Source organism: Lepisma saccharinum, chromosome 30 (assembly GCF_977018435.1).
Source record: "Lepisma saccharinum chromosome 30, izLepSacc3.1, whole genome shotgun sequence".
Classification (NCBI taxonomy): Eukaryota; Metazoa; Arthropoda; class Insecta; order Zygentoma; family Lepismatidae; genus Lepisma; species Lepisma saccharinum.
In genome coordinates, this window is record NC_139258.1 from 28,795,311 (window position 1) to 28,807,466 (window position 12,156).

Below are 12,156 nucleotides of genomic sequence, written 5' to 3' on the forward strand. Positions count from 1 at the left end.
TTTTTTAGAGTACCTGGAATTCACATCGCATTCGCAATATTTAAAAATAATGCGTAATTTAAACGTTTTCTACCATACCAGTCATGACAACACGCTGCTATTTTGTACTACTGCTGAATGTAAACAAAGATTTGTCCTACTTAGAGCGGCCATATTGGAAGCGACACTAGCGCTCAGGTGGTAATTTTAATCGCGAATTGCCGATCAAAAGCTTGGGGACACAACAGGGCTGCTGCCACCTACAATAGTTTGCTTTGACCAGGCCCATTGAGAGCTTCTTCGCACGAGCGATTAACGCTCGAACAGGCAAAACAGCGGTACACACTCGAAGCCTAGTAGTACAGTGGGATCCATGAGTATTACCCTACAAATTGTCCATGACTAATTTCATTAATTTTTCTCTTACATCCTATGTGTTTTTAAGCGATGGATTCTTATCTACGCTGGTACAGAAGATGTCAACAGCTTGTTTTGAGTTTTCTTTTAATTCTTGAAGCTCTTATGGGGCCAAATAAAGTGCATGAACATGGTGATGGACAATTTGCGCGGTAATACTCAAGGATCCCACTGTACACCTTTAACCGTAACTTGTCTGGAAGGTCGCCCTGTAAGTGGCAACTTTCTCTTGTTTTGAAGCTTTCAGTTTTTCGCACTGTGTGTTCCATACCACCAGATTTTTTAATTTTTTTATTCATTAAATATGTAATTAAAACTGAAATTATTAATTAATTTGGATCACTTTATACGTCCTTTTTTAATATTTTTAGGACTTTTTTTGGCTATTTTAAGGTCTTCAACTTCCGAGCCCTACTTATCACATATGTGCATCATGTAAAAATCGTTTGTTCTTATACTGTAATTGATTGTATAACATACCTTGTATTTTCATGTAACTGACGAAATCCATACCCACGAAAAAATGGGTCAACGGATGAATAAAGATTATGATTATAAATCCTACAAATATCGAATTTAAATAGTGTATAGTGGTAATTAATTTGACTTCATTAGCAGAATTAAACATCTTGTATAGAAAGTTGCAATATAATGATATTTTGATTTTCTGGGCTTCTACCACCTTCCACTTTTTCGTCTTTAGATTGCAGTTGCTGATAAGGGATGAGCCTCCTCCGAAATAAAATTCGGCTACGGACCTGTAATTTCTTGTTTCTCCACCCCCCCGCCCCCTAAACAATGACTCTTTTTTTTCACGATCACAAGCCTTCAAAATATTATCGTGAGGTTAGTTTGGTTTACAATAACAGATTTTTTACTTGGTTAAATGCATGTCAAAAGAGAACAAACAAATAATAAAAAATAAGAAAGTTTGTCAGGGAGAGTGTCCTGGAGGGTTGGGTAATCAACTCCCTTCTCTCCTCCTTGGGCACGCCACTGCGTGGCATCCTTATGGTACTTATGCATCCCACTGTACACATGAGAAAAGACTGGTAAGAAACAGAAAGTCAGAGAAAAGAGAGCAGAAAAATATGAGAAAGATAAAGGCGCACCCGTTTATTTTTTTCTGGCGCCCTTCATGTTTAAAAAGCATGGCGTCAGAATTACGCGCCTGCCTTCTTTCTTTATTTCTTCTCTGATGACACAAGAAAGTTCATACCTTCGCGTTTATTTTATATATATTTTTTGATTGTTTCTTCGTTCCTCACTGCGGATCTTTGCAAGGATTCAACGCGACAGTTGTCTGCTCCTCTGTCGTATTCGTATCTAATTTCGTTGGAATCTGTGCCCTGAGCCTTGAATCAGTGACGTCATTTTGCGTATCAGCTGTTTACAAATGTGAGTGGGTATTGTTTGGAAATGATGTATCAGTTTAGAGAAAAATCGTGGGTTTTATTCCATTTTTCAGTGTGTATGGGGAGTTAGAAGTTCATTTATTTATGTGTGATCGATCGTATATGAAATTCTCAAGTTGAAAAGAAGTTTTGCAGTTATTTGATAGTGAAATCATGATGTTTATTCGTAAGGCTTCAAACTGAAGACAATGAGAGAGAGGCCACTGTATTTGTAAACAAAGTATCCGTACTTCAAAGTGCAAGTCATTTATTCAAGATCAAGTAGGTCAACAAGAAATTCTAATTAAAATTTCACAATCGAATTGCTAATGGATAGTACTGAATTTAGTTGCATTTTTGCTTCAAGGCACTAGTTGTAGACAATAGGAATTGCAATTGGTTGGGGTACATCTTTGGTTCATAATTCTAAGGTAGATATGCTTGGTTGTGAGATTTTGTATATTAAGATGTCTCTATGTAGGTGTTATTTGGATCTCTGCTCTATAGTAATTTTATTTTTAAATCTTGGTTTCATGGCAAATTCCAATATATAATTTATAAAATCCCATATTTAATTCATGTAAACTGCAGTAACTTTGATTATGCATATTTTTACTCAGAATGTAGCAAATACGTTTGTTTCTTGTGTATAAAATTACAAGTGGGGTATTCGAGTACATTCAGGTGCTCCATTTGTGAGGCATATTTGAGGAAAGCCCTTCCTGGTTTATTTACCATATTTTAATTTTGGCTATATTTACATATCTTTAGGCTATATATGATTATGAAGTTTAATATGGTTGGATGAATTAAATGATAGATCAAACATAATGAAACACGGTAACGGTTCCGATTGTTTTTTGATTTCTCCTAGCACAAAGACTAATTATCGTAGAATTTTGGAAATCATTGTCACATGAAATTTGAACCTTCCTTAAAGTAATGATCACTGTTTGGACTCGAAAAAAAGGGTAGTTGAAAAAAAAAAAAACTTGAAAATTACCTTACGCACTTCTCATAAATAAGATATTCTCCGTCAACAAGCGACAGTAAATGTCGTATAAACGTGGGAATAAATGTAGAAGTAAAACCTTAGTAGAATGCATTTAGGGACTTTCTTTTAATGCTAAGGGAACCAAACCTAACCTGCCAGGAAAGCATATATTGAACCAAACCTTAAGTAATTGCTAAAACTCCACAGTATGTGTTAACAGATGTACATCGAAATCGAACCATGTAAAAATTGCATTCGTAACATGATCAAATCGCAATAAAACAAAAGGAACTTGGGCCGTGCTCATTTTCTTAGCACAGCTCAGCTCTTTCTTTCTTCACCTAACAACTGAAGTTAATAAATAAAATTTGTGTAACGGTATGAGAAGATTGTACTTACAAATGGTTAATTCCAGATCTTCTTTCATGTATGTGTCCTTCATTATAAATAACCAGGAATTAAAGCATTAATGAGATTAAAATCAAGAAAGAGCAACCAGGATTGTGCTGGCAGACCTAAAAGTCACACAGATCAATATCTTTGTTCACTAGTATGGTTTTGAATATTCGGCTACCATTTTACACATTTAATTGTCTCGATTCCTAACAACACCTGAAAAAGTTTCTGGATGTTGCTTTGAAAGGAAGTCTTACAAATTCAACCAGATGTAAGTACAGTGTTTTCACCATGTTTGTAGAAGAGTTGTATTTTGGAGGCCATTCATCCACTGTACCCCCTCGAGTATTATTTGTTGATTTTTTTAATCGACAGCTTTCTATGTTTTATGTATGGTTCCAGCACAAGGAAAACGTAAATAACTGAGATATTGGATCCCAAAGTATGGCCCACGTAAGTAAAAACTACCATCTCAGGAGTACTTTCACTGCTTTTTAGGTATAGATTTACAATATCGGAAGTATCTCCGATTGCTTTCAAATTCAGCATACTCATTAATTTTGGCATCGTGGTCATGAATCTGCAGTTAAAAATTGGCGCTCACATCTAGAAAATTACGTGCAGATATTACCACTATGATTGTTGATACACTAATATGGTAGCCATGTTTGATGATGTGAACAAGTGAAGTTTGCAATTCGTTAAGCTGTCTGAGAAAATGGCATCTTGCAGAAGGTGGAAAAAATGTTTGCCTCACGAACCTTTCACGGTTAGGTTAGGCAAACATAGTTAAAGTTCAGGGTCACTATAAACTTAGTTTTGAAACACTAATCATTGCAAAAAAAAAAAAGTTGTTTTCTTCATAAAACAAGGGTGTTTACTCTGTTCACGGACCCATTTATTTCGGCTTATTTTGCAATTTCTAGACGTGACGCCAAATTTTAACTGCAGATTCATGATTACAAGGCCAAAATTAGTGAGTATGCCGAATTTGAAAGCAATTGAAGATACTTCCGGTATTGTAAATTTGCTCCTTTGTAAAATCTTTTGTATGCACACAAAAATAGTGAAAGAACACATCAGAAATTGCTGTCAGCTCCAAACCTAACACACCTAACCTAGTGACGTAAAATTGTAGCTGCTGTTGTGGAATGTGATGTTGGGTGCTTTATTCACTTACGTGAAGCCTTCGGCATGTTCTGCTTCACGGTAAGGTGACAGATGTACTTTACTTCACAATAACATATTTCCACAAGCTAAATACAACTAACAACGTTCATAAACCATGCAAAATATTTCACTGTCTTGAAGGAGTACAGAGGTTGAAGGTAACCATATTTATTTGTGTGTGTTTATATTTTGTTGTTATGGGAAAGTAGTCAAAACAATTAAATGATAAATATGCAAACAGGAATATATTTGTAAACTATATCATAGGCTGATACATGTCATTTTAGGCTGTCTTTTACTTTGTATGCAGTATTTTGTAAAATGTAGTGTACTTGTTTATTTGTTTTCTCTTTTCTTTCAGAATAAATTGACATTTTGATGGAATGCAGCGTAGTGTATCATCAATTGATGGAAAGGTACCAGTGTTTGTCTTTCCGACATCTCTTACCTTCTTTCTGGATTCACAGTCGTCACACAAACAAGTGCTTACCCTGTACAATCCATATGAGTTCCCATTGAAATTTAAGGGTGAGTTGTGTAGTAATAATATAAAATTCTATTTTGCACTTCCAGAAGAACTTCTTTTGTAAATTTAGTCTATTAGAAAAATGAAATTTTTGCAAGAAAACATCTTTTAAATATTCTTTAGCCAGTTACAATTAGACTCGCACAGTGGTTCAAGACAGTAATACATATTTGTTATCATATAATAATATAACTGGTCACTTGTAGAACAGAGTTCAACAAAAATATTTTTTTATTGGTGTAACATTTAATTTTTCATGCAAAATTTGGGCAAGTAAAGACAGTCCCATCATTTAGTATGAATGACTCTGAAATGGTCAATAATTCTACATGATACTTTGCGATTCTTCTCTTATATTTCAGTTCTTTGTACGGCTCCCAAGAAGTACACAGTAGTAGATCCAGAAGGGTCAATAAAAGCCAGATGTTGCATTGACATTGTGGTAAGGCATAATGCCGTTAGTCCAGCCAACTGTAATGTCGTAGATAAATTTCGTATTCAAATCCAGGAGCATGGCCATAAACAGGTATGTCTCACTATTTTAACACTTATAACACCATTAAGCCTTGTTTCCATGATATGAAAACTCAATATGCTGACCAAGGCAGAAATTTATTTTATTATAAAACATAAACTAAACGTAACGTTTCAACCTTCTAGCAAGGTCTTCTTCAGACTCTGTACCAAGTACAAATGTAACAAGGTATACAACAGGACGATATATATACACAAAAATACTCCAATCCAGACTATTAGAAAGTAGTTCTGGAACAATCTTGCAGGTGGCTTTCACTTGTCAACTGTACTTTCACCTGAAAGAGAATTTGGTTGGACTCTATATCTCACGCTCTATTTTCTTCATTCTTCTTCCTTCTTCTCTCCTCTTTCTCTCTTGTCCTTTCCACTCTTTCTAACACCTTCTTCCATTCTTTGTTTAACTTCAGTCCCCCATTCCAGTTCATTGTGTCTTGTTCACCTTTCTTCTCTATTTCCTTGGACTCCTTCTATTTTCTCACTTAACACTGTTAAGCCTTGTTTCCATGTTTAATAAAACACTAAAATACTGGCCAAGGCAATCAGACAAAAATTCACAATCTTTGTCTGAAGAAGTGTGTATGGGAAACACTTAACAGAGAAAAGTGTAGATCAAAAATTGTAAATTGTGAATCTTTGTCTGAAGAAGACCCTGTTAGAGGGTAAAATATGTTACGTTAATAGTGTTTTATTTTACAATAAATTTTCCCTTCGACAGTATTTTACCAGATCCAATCAATGGACATTGAAAGCAGCAGGCAAGCATTTGCTTAATCTTTTGAACTTGAACACCACTATTACAACATCTAGATGGTTAAACACATTTTCCTTGCACAAGCCTGAAAGTGCCCAACACATAGTGCCAAAAGGTGCAGCGAACTAAATGGGACTATTTTGTTTTGATGCTGTTCTGTATAACAGTCCTATTACATGTAGGTAGCGGTAAGTAAGAATATGTTTTTTTAAGTGAATTGAGTACAAAATTCACAAACGTATAATCAGCAACACTATTTCATATGTTTTTAAGCATACTTTACCAAGCTGCCAGTTTTTCTGTATTTCTCAATGAAAATTATGTGATAATGAAAATGTAGAATGGTTGCTATATTTTCCAAATTCCTCCTGCATGTCGGACACAAGGGACAAGCTGCACATGTCACTTGCTGCTTGCAAGGGGTGTTTTCTCAATAGTGTGCATTGTGTTGCCTTGGTTTGATGTTCACTCGTGTGCAGTGAATGTTTTTCTACAGACTAGAATGGCCAATGTCACTTGTCCCTTTGGTGTGAAACACTCATGTTGCTTCAGTTTGAAAGTTCCCTGAGACTAATATGAAGGAAATGTGTGAGAGGAAGAGGATATCTGGCAACCGGAAGAAAGGAAACTTGTATATGCGGTGCACTAACAGTGGTTAATGTATCTAAAACTTAAAAAAAGTTTATTCACAATTTTTCCAGATTTTAAAATTTTATTAGAATTTCTGTGTCATAAGTAGACGTCGGATTTTTAGGTTCTAAAATATGTGATTTTAGGTTCCTAAAATAGATCTAAAAATCCTAAAATAGGTTCTAAAATTTTTAAGTTAGGCTCGAAAAATCCTGAAGTAGGTTCAGAAAAAAATTCCTGAAAAATGCTGATTAGGTACAGTCAACAGCAATGAAAATAGGACACCTACAGGTAATGGACAAAATAATATGAACAAAAATGCAATTGCAGAAAACTTGTATTAGTAGGGGGTTGGTCCCCCCATGCCTGAATGACAGCTTGTATCCTACGTGGGATAGACAAATAAAGGTCCTGTACAGTGTGAACTGGAATACGTAGCCACTCCTCGCACAAAACAGTCTCAAGTTCCGAAAGTGTCATTGGTGTGGAAACCGATTACGCACTTTGGCCTCCAAAATACCCCACAAAGGCTCAATGATGTTAAGATCGGGGGACTGTGTACACCAGATGAGATGTTCTACCTCATCACTGTGCTCATCAAACCATGCATCAACGCACCTAGCAGTGTGAATAGGAATAGCTGACTGCTCGCATGCAACTCTCACACCAGCTTCTGATAGACTGATATGTTTGCTTTCATCACCACTAGATGGTTGAAAACTCTGCTGAGTGTTGTTCCTTTTCCACGACGGCGTATATAGGCCTTTGCAAACCAAGGTGTTCATATTATTTTGTCCATTACCTGTATATCCTGAAATATGCACTATCTTGCATAACGTTATGTGTGTTGCCTAACCCTATGGCGATGGCAGAACTTACCATTGGAAATTTGCTATTAAAATCCACTCTTCGCCGTATAGTTAGGCAAAAATCTTTTATCATGTTATCCACAGTCAAACTCAGCAATTTTGTCTGCGAGGATCATTTTGTATGCTGAAAATAATCTTTCAACAAAAACATAGTCAGTGGTGCAAACTTCAAGGCTGAAATGTTATTTTGCAAGGCTTGAATGCCACAAGGCACCGAAGTAATGCGAAAGTGAGCAAGACCACACAGATCAGACCACTTTGGAATGTACAGGTAACAGTGGCACCAGACCTTTTGCTTTGTTTAGAGCTTTGAAAAATCACCATCCACTTGGAGGAAGGGAAATCGACAGAGAGTACTTTTCAAACACGTTCATCATTGAATTTTTTCGTCACCAAGCAATTCAAATGCCTCTGTGTGACATAAAAATCCTGTAAAACCTTTAAAAATATATAAAAACTTTAAAAAAAGGCTTGATTTACGCACATAAACCTAAAATAGGTAACAAGCAAAATAGTTTTTTTTAGGCACTATAAGACTTCATCAGTCGTTGCATTTTTTAACAAAACGCTGACATAACTTATTATTTCTTACATACCTGTAAAGGAAAAAAATAGGTTAAAAACCTAAAATCCGACGTCTAGTCATAAGCTATGATTTTTTTTTCAAGTTTTCTGCCATTGTAGGCTAATTGTAATAATGAGAATTACATGAAATTATTGAAAGGATACCCAAAGGAGTATCCTGCCGGCTTCTGTGGTCCCAGGGGTTCTGGGTTCGAATTTCGGCCTGGGTATGGATGTTTGTGAGTGTCCCTTCATCAATTTCATCATATCATCACTCATCCCCCATCTTCGTGCTTAGCCAAAAGTGTCGGAAAAGTGAAGTAAATTAAACTAAATCAATCAATCAACCCATACCTAAGCTGGGACTCAAAATCAGAACAACAGGTTGTCTTAGCTATGCCAGTTAAAATAGTTGATGTGGCACTATTGGTCACATGTCTAATGTCTGAGAATAGATAATAACATCTTGATCAATTTATCCTCATCTTGACATTTGAGGTTTTTTTTCCTTCTCCTGTTGTTTTTTAGTGAGAAGTTTTTAATACGCCATAAATTTAAAGTCCTCTGTTTCCCCAATAGAAGATTTTTGCTGAAATAGTTTTAGAATTAAAAACAAAATTTATCTCGTGAAAATGATAATTTATAGAAATCTTTTTAAGTACGTGAAATTTTTGTTGTGGATTAGCTTATTAATTCTGACATTTCGACATTAATTCTGTCATTTCGAGTGACGAATATTCGTTTGAAACTCATTTTCTATACAAACCAAACAACAATTTTTCGCAAACAGGAAAGATTATGGAGGAAAACTTTGTTTGTCAAAGAGGGAGGACACCACTCCCCCAATTCGCAATCTATATTTTTCACGTAGGAAATCTTTATTTTTTATAGATTTTTGTGTACCAAATATTTTACAAGTTTTTATGTATGAAACTCATTTTCTACACAAAACCTGCTTGTTAATGCTGACATTTCCCTTTGAAAAATATTGACAATAGACAGATATAAAGAAGACTTAAAACAACAAATCAAATGCAACATTTTTCTGAAAATCATCGGTAAAAAATAAAATTTTTGTATTTTATTCGTTTGATTTTTTGAAAATCAATAACTTCTTTTAAAAAAATTGAATACAAAGTAGTTGACTTATATATATATATTTTTTATTTGTTTTTTGAGGGGTCTTCACTCGACTCCAGTTCTTCTCGTACACACACCACTTAAATAATTGCATAGATGTAAACTTTTTTTTTTACGAATTTTGTGTTTTGCCATATAAAAAGCAAAAAAACAAATAATCTTTTTCATTTTTATTTTTTTCAATAATTTTGGATTTATATCCACCTCCCTGAAAACTGGTCACATTAAATATTTTTTTTTTCATCTAGTGAAATGGGCATATCACACACAAGATCTGAGCAGTGGGAGTTCTGTTGAGCCCAGGGCCTAGCTTGAAATTTCATTGATCTGAATACAGGCAAGGAATGTCCTGTATAAGCAACAGTGTTCATGGATTTTTATTAAGTTGTTACAGTTCCTCCATGCACCATAAGATATTCTGATAGTCATATCAGTTTAATTTTTTTAATAAATATATTTTTTGTGTCATACTGGTGTGGGGGCAAATGGAAAGTAATCAGCTGTAGCCAGTTGTGCATTTCAGTCATCAATATATTCAACTGTGGTTTGCTACAGTCCATTCACCGGAATGCACAAAAATTTGGTAAGCCCCATATGTTGTCACTTCTTTCATCCAGTGAGCTTTCTTGGTACTTTAGTATTATACGGACTACCTCATTTGTCTATGTTAAATTATATTCCCCTCGCAAACATGAGTCATTTACCGTAGTTAGGTTAGGTTAGGTTGATTTATATATTGTCAACTTTCAAATGGTGTTCCTATTATGTCCATAACTGTTTCTTTTGCTTTCCCAGGCAGTCTGAAATGAGGTAGTCCGTATAATACTAAAGTACCGCTTTCTTTTATAGTAAAAGTAAGCTGAAAGCAGAGGGTTAATTCATTTCAGAAGATCATTGATGATATTTATGATATTGCACATTTTGGTAAGATGGTATGTTCCTGAAATAGAAATTAATGTGTTGAAAAACTTTTTGACATGGTATATGTTTGCATATTCGACCATTTTAACAAATTTTCTGTCGTATTTAGCATATTTTCACTTTTCAGGTAGGTATTTCGAAATTGGATTAAATATGCTCCTCTTGTGTAAGTCAAAGTAGAAAGAAGTTTTGTAAGCACTTTGTTGGCTGACAATAGACCATCATTTTTGTACAGTGGCATGCCTAAGGGAAGTTGGTGGTTCATAACTCCCCCCCCCCCCAATTTGGGCTATAACATCTAAGGCAGGAGAAGATGGCAAAATGAAGACTGACTACCAAAAGAGTATATGCATCCCCCTTTCCCTATAGAAAATTAGCACAAATGTAGTCATTTTACACTGTAACCCAGGACTCGTAAAGTGAACTAGCAAGAAGTAGGTGAAACTATTGCAGAACATGGTATTGATATTTGGAACAAAATAAATAGTCCTGTAGAGTTTCAACTTTCATACTTTTTACTTATTTCTCTTCTGTTTGTTTAATCTTACACCCCCATGGAGAAAATGCAATTTATTGGTTAGAGATTTTAGACAAGAAGCGCAAATTTTGGTGATCTTTAGGTCATACAATTCCTAGACCTATTTATGTTTGATCCTTTCCTAGGTGATCGGAAGAAAGGACGTGACAGCGACATTACTGCCATCATGTCCAGACTCTGGAGACAGAGGAACTCCAGAAGGAGAAGAATTCAAGCAGCTGCAGATGCCACACAGCAGTACTACAGGAGCGAGGGGCCAACAGTACACTATTGTCAGAGAAAAGCAACCTTTAGGTGAGGACGAGTACATTGACTGATAGCTTTTTTGGCTCTACCTCCCCCCCCCCCAATGATGCTTCACAAGCATATACATTCCTCACAAAAAGTTTGGAATATTGTTATACTAGACAATAGGTGATAGACAAGGCCTTGGAATGCAACAACACATGGTATCTGTCTGGTGGACGTTCTCGTCTTTTCACCAACATATGCCACCATGCCTATCACCTATTGCCTAATGTAATAATATTCCAAACTTGTGCCTAATATAACAATATTCCGAAGTTTTTGTGAGGAGTGTATCTTTTCTTCTGTAATAGCACATATTTTGCAGACATGGGGATTTAATTTATAAAGAAAGCTCCGTGTGCATAAAGATTTTAGAATGTAGAGGATGATGTGTGAGGCAAGTGTGCTTTGTCATGTAATGTGATCTGTACTATTTATTTATTTTATCTTTGCATAAGTTCATTATATTCACCAGATAATACCAGTGATATGGAGTAAGCCTACACTGAGAATGTAAATGTTCTATGTCCAATTTTTCATTTTTTCATGAAGTTTGTCATTATATATTTATAGAACCTTTCTCACCATTGCGCTGAAAGTTTGTATCATTGCAAAGGCTGATATATTGAAGCCTCTCTAAAAAGAAGTAGTTGTTTGGTTAGGTATTTGTGCTGTAATTAATTATTGAAATTTCAGATAGAACAATTGCACGCAACACTAGTTTTGATTTGAAGTGCCAATGTTCTATCTCCCAGATATAACACTGCATTCTGGAAACTAGATGGAAATAACAATTTCATTATAAATTTGTCATTCGGTAGCAAAGTAAAATAAATAATTAATATTTTGGGAAATCAATCAACTACTTTGATTCCCCTTTTATTCTAAATTTTTGTCTGTTTACCAGAAAAGTAAGAACCGAAGACCATTACTATTGCTAAGCAGCTTTCATAAGTGACTGAGGTTAGAATGCAAGTGGTTTATTTCACACTTGGGTGGTGCTTGTAGTTAGTTGAGGAAATTGCCGCAAGGTGTCATTAGC

At 35.2% G+C, this 12,156-nt stretch overlaps 1 protein-coding gene across 4 annotated transcripts in view; it reads left to right on the forward strand.

Annotated features, from left to right (window-relative positions):
- The first annotated feature begins 1,720 nt into the window (after positions 1-1,720).
- The window catches only part of LOC145981822 (motile sperm domain-containing protein 1-like), a 33,926-nt gene continuing 23,490 nt past the window's right edge, over positions 1,721-12,156 (forward strand). The window contains exons 1-4 of one of the 4 annotated variants that reach the window (XM_083115258.1): positions 1,721-1,794; positions 4,712-4,878; positions 5,239-5,402; positions 10,952-11,120. In XM_083115258.1, coding sequence (XP_082971384.1) covers positions 4,734-4,878; positions 5,239-5,402; positions 10,952-11,120 — 478 coding nt within the window. In that variant the 5' untranslated portion in view covers positions 1,721-1,794; positions 4,712-4,733. The other 3 variants (XM_083115256.1, XM_083115259.1, XM_083115260.1) reach the window with 3 other exon arrangements.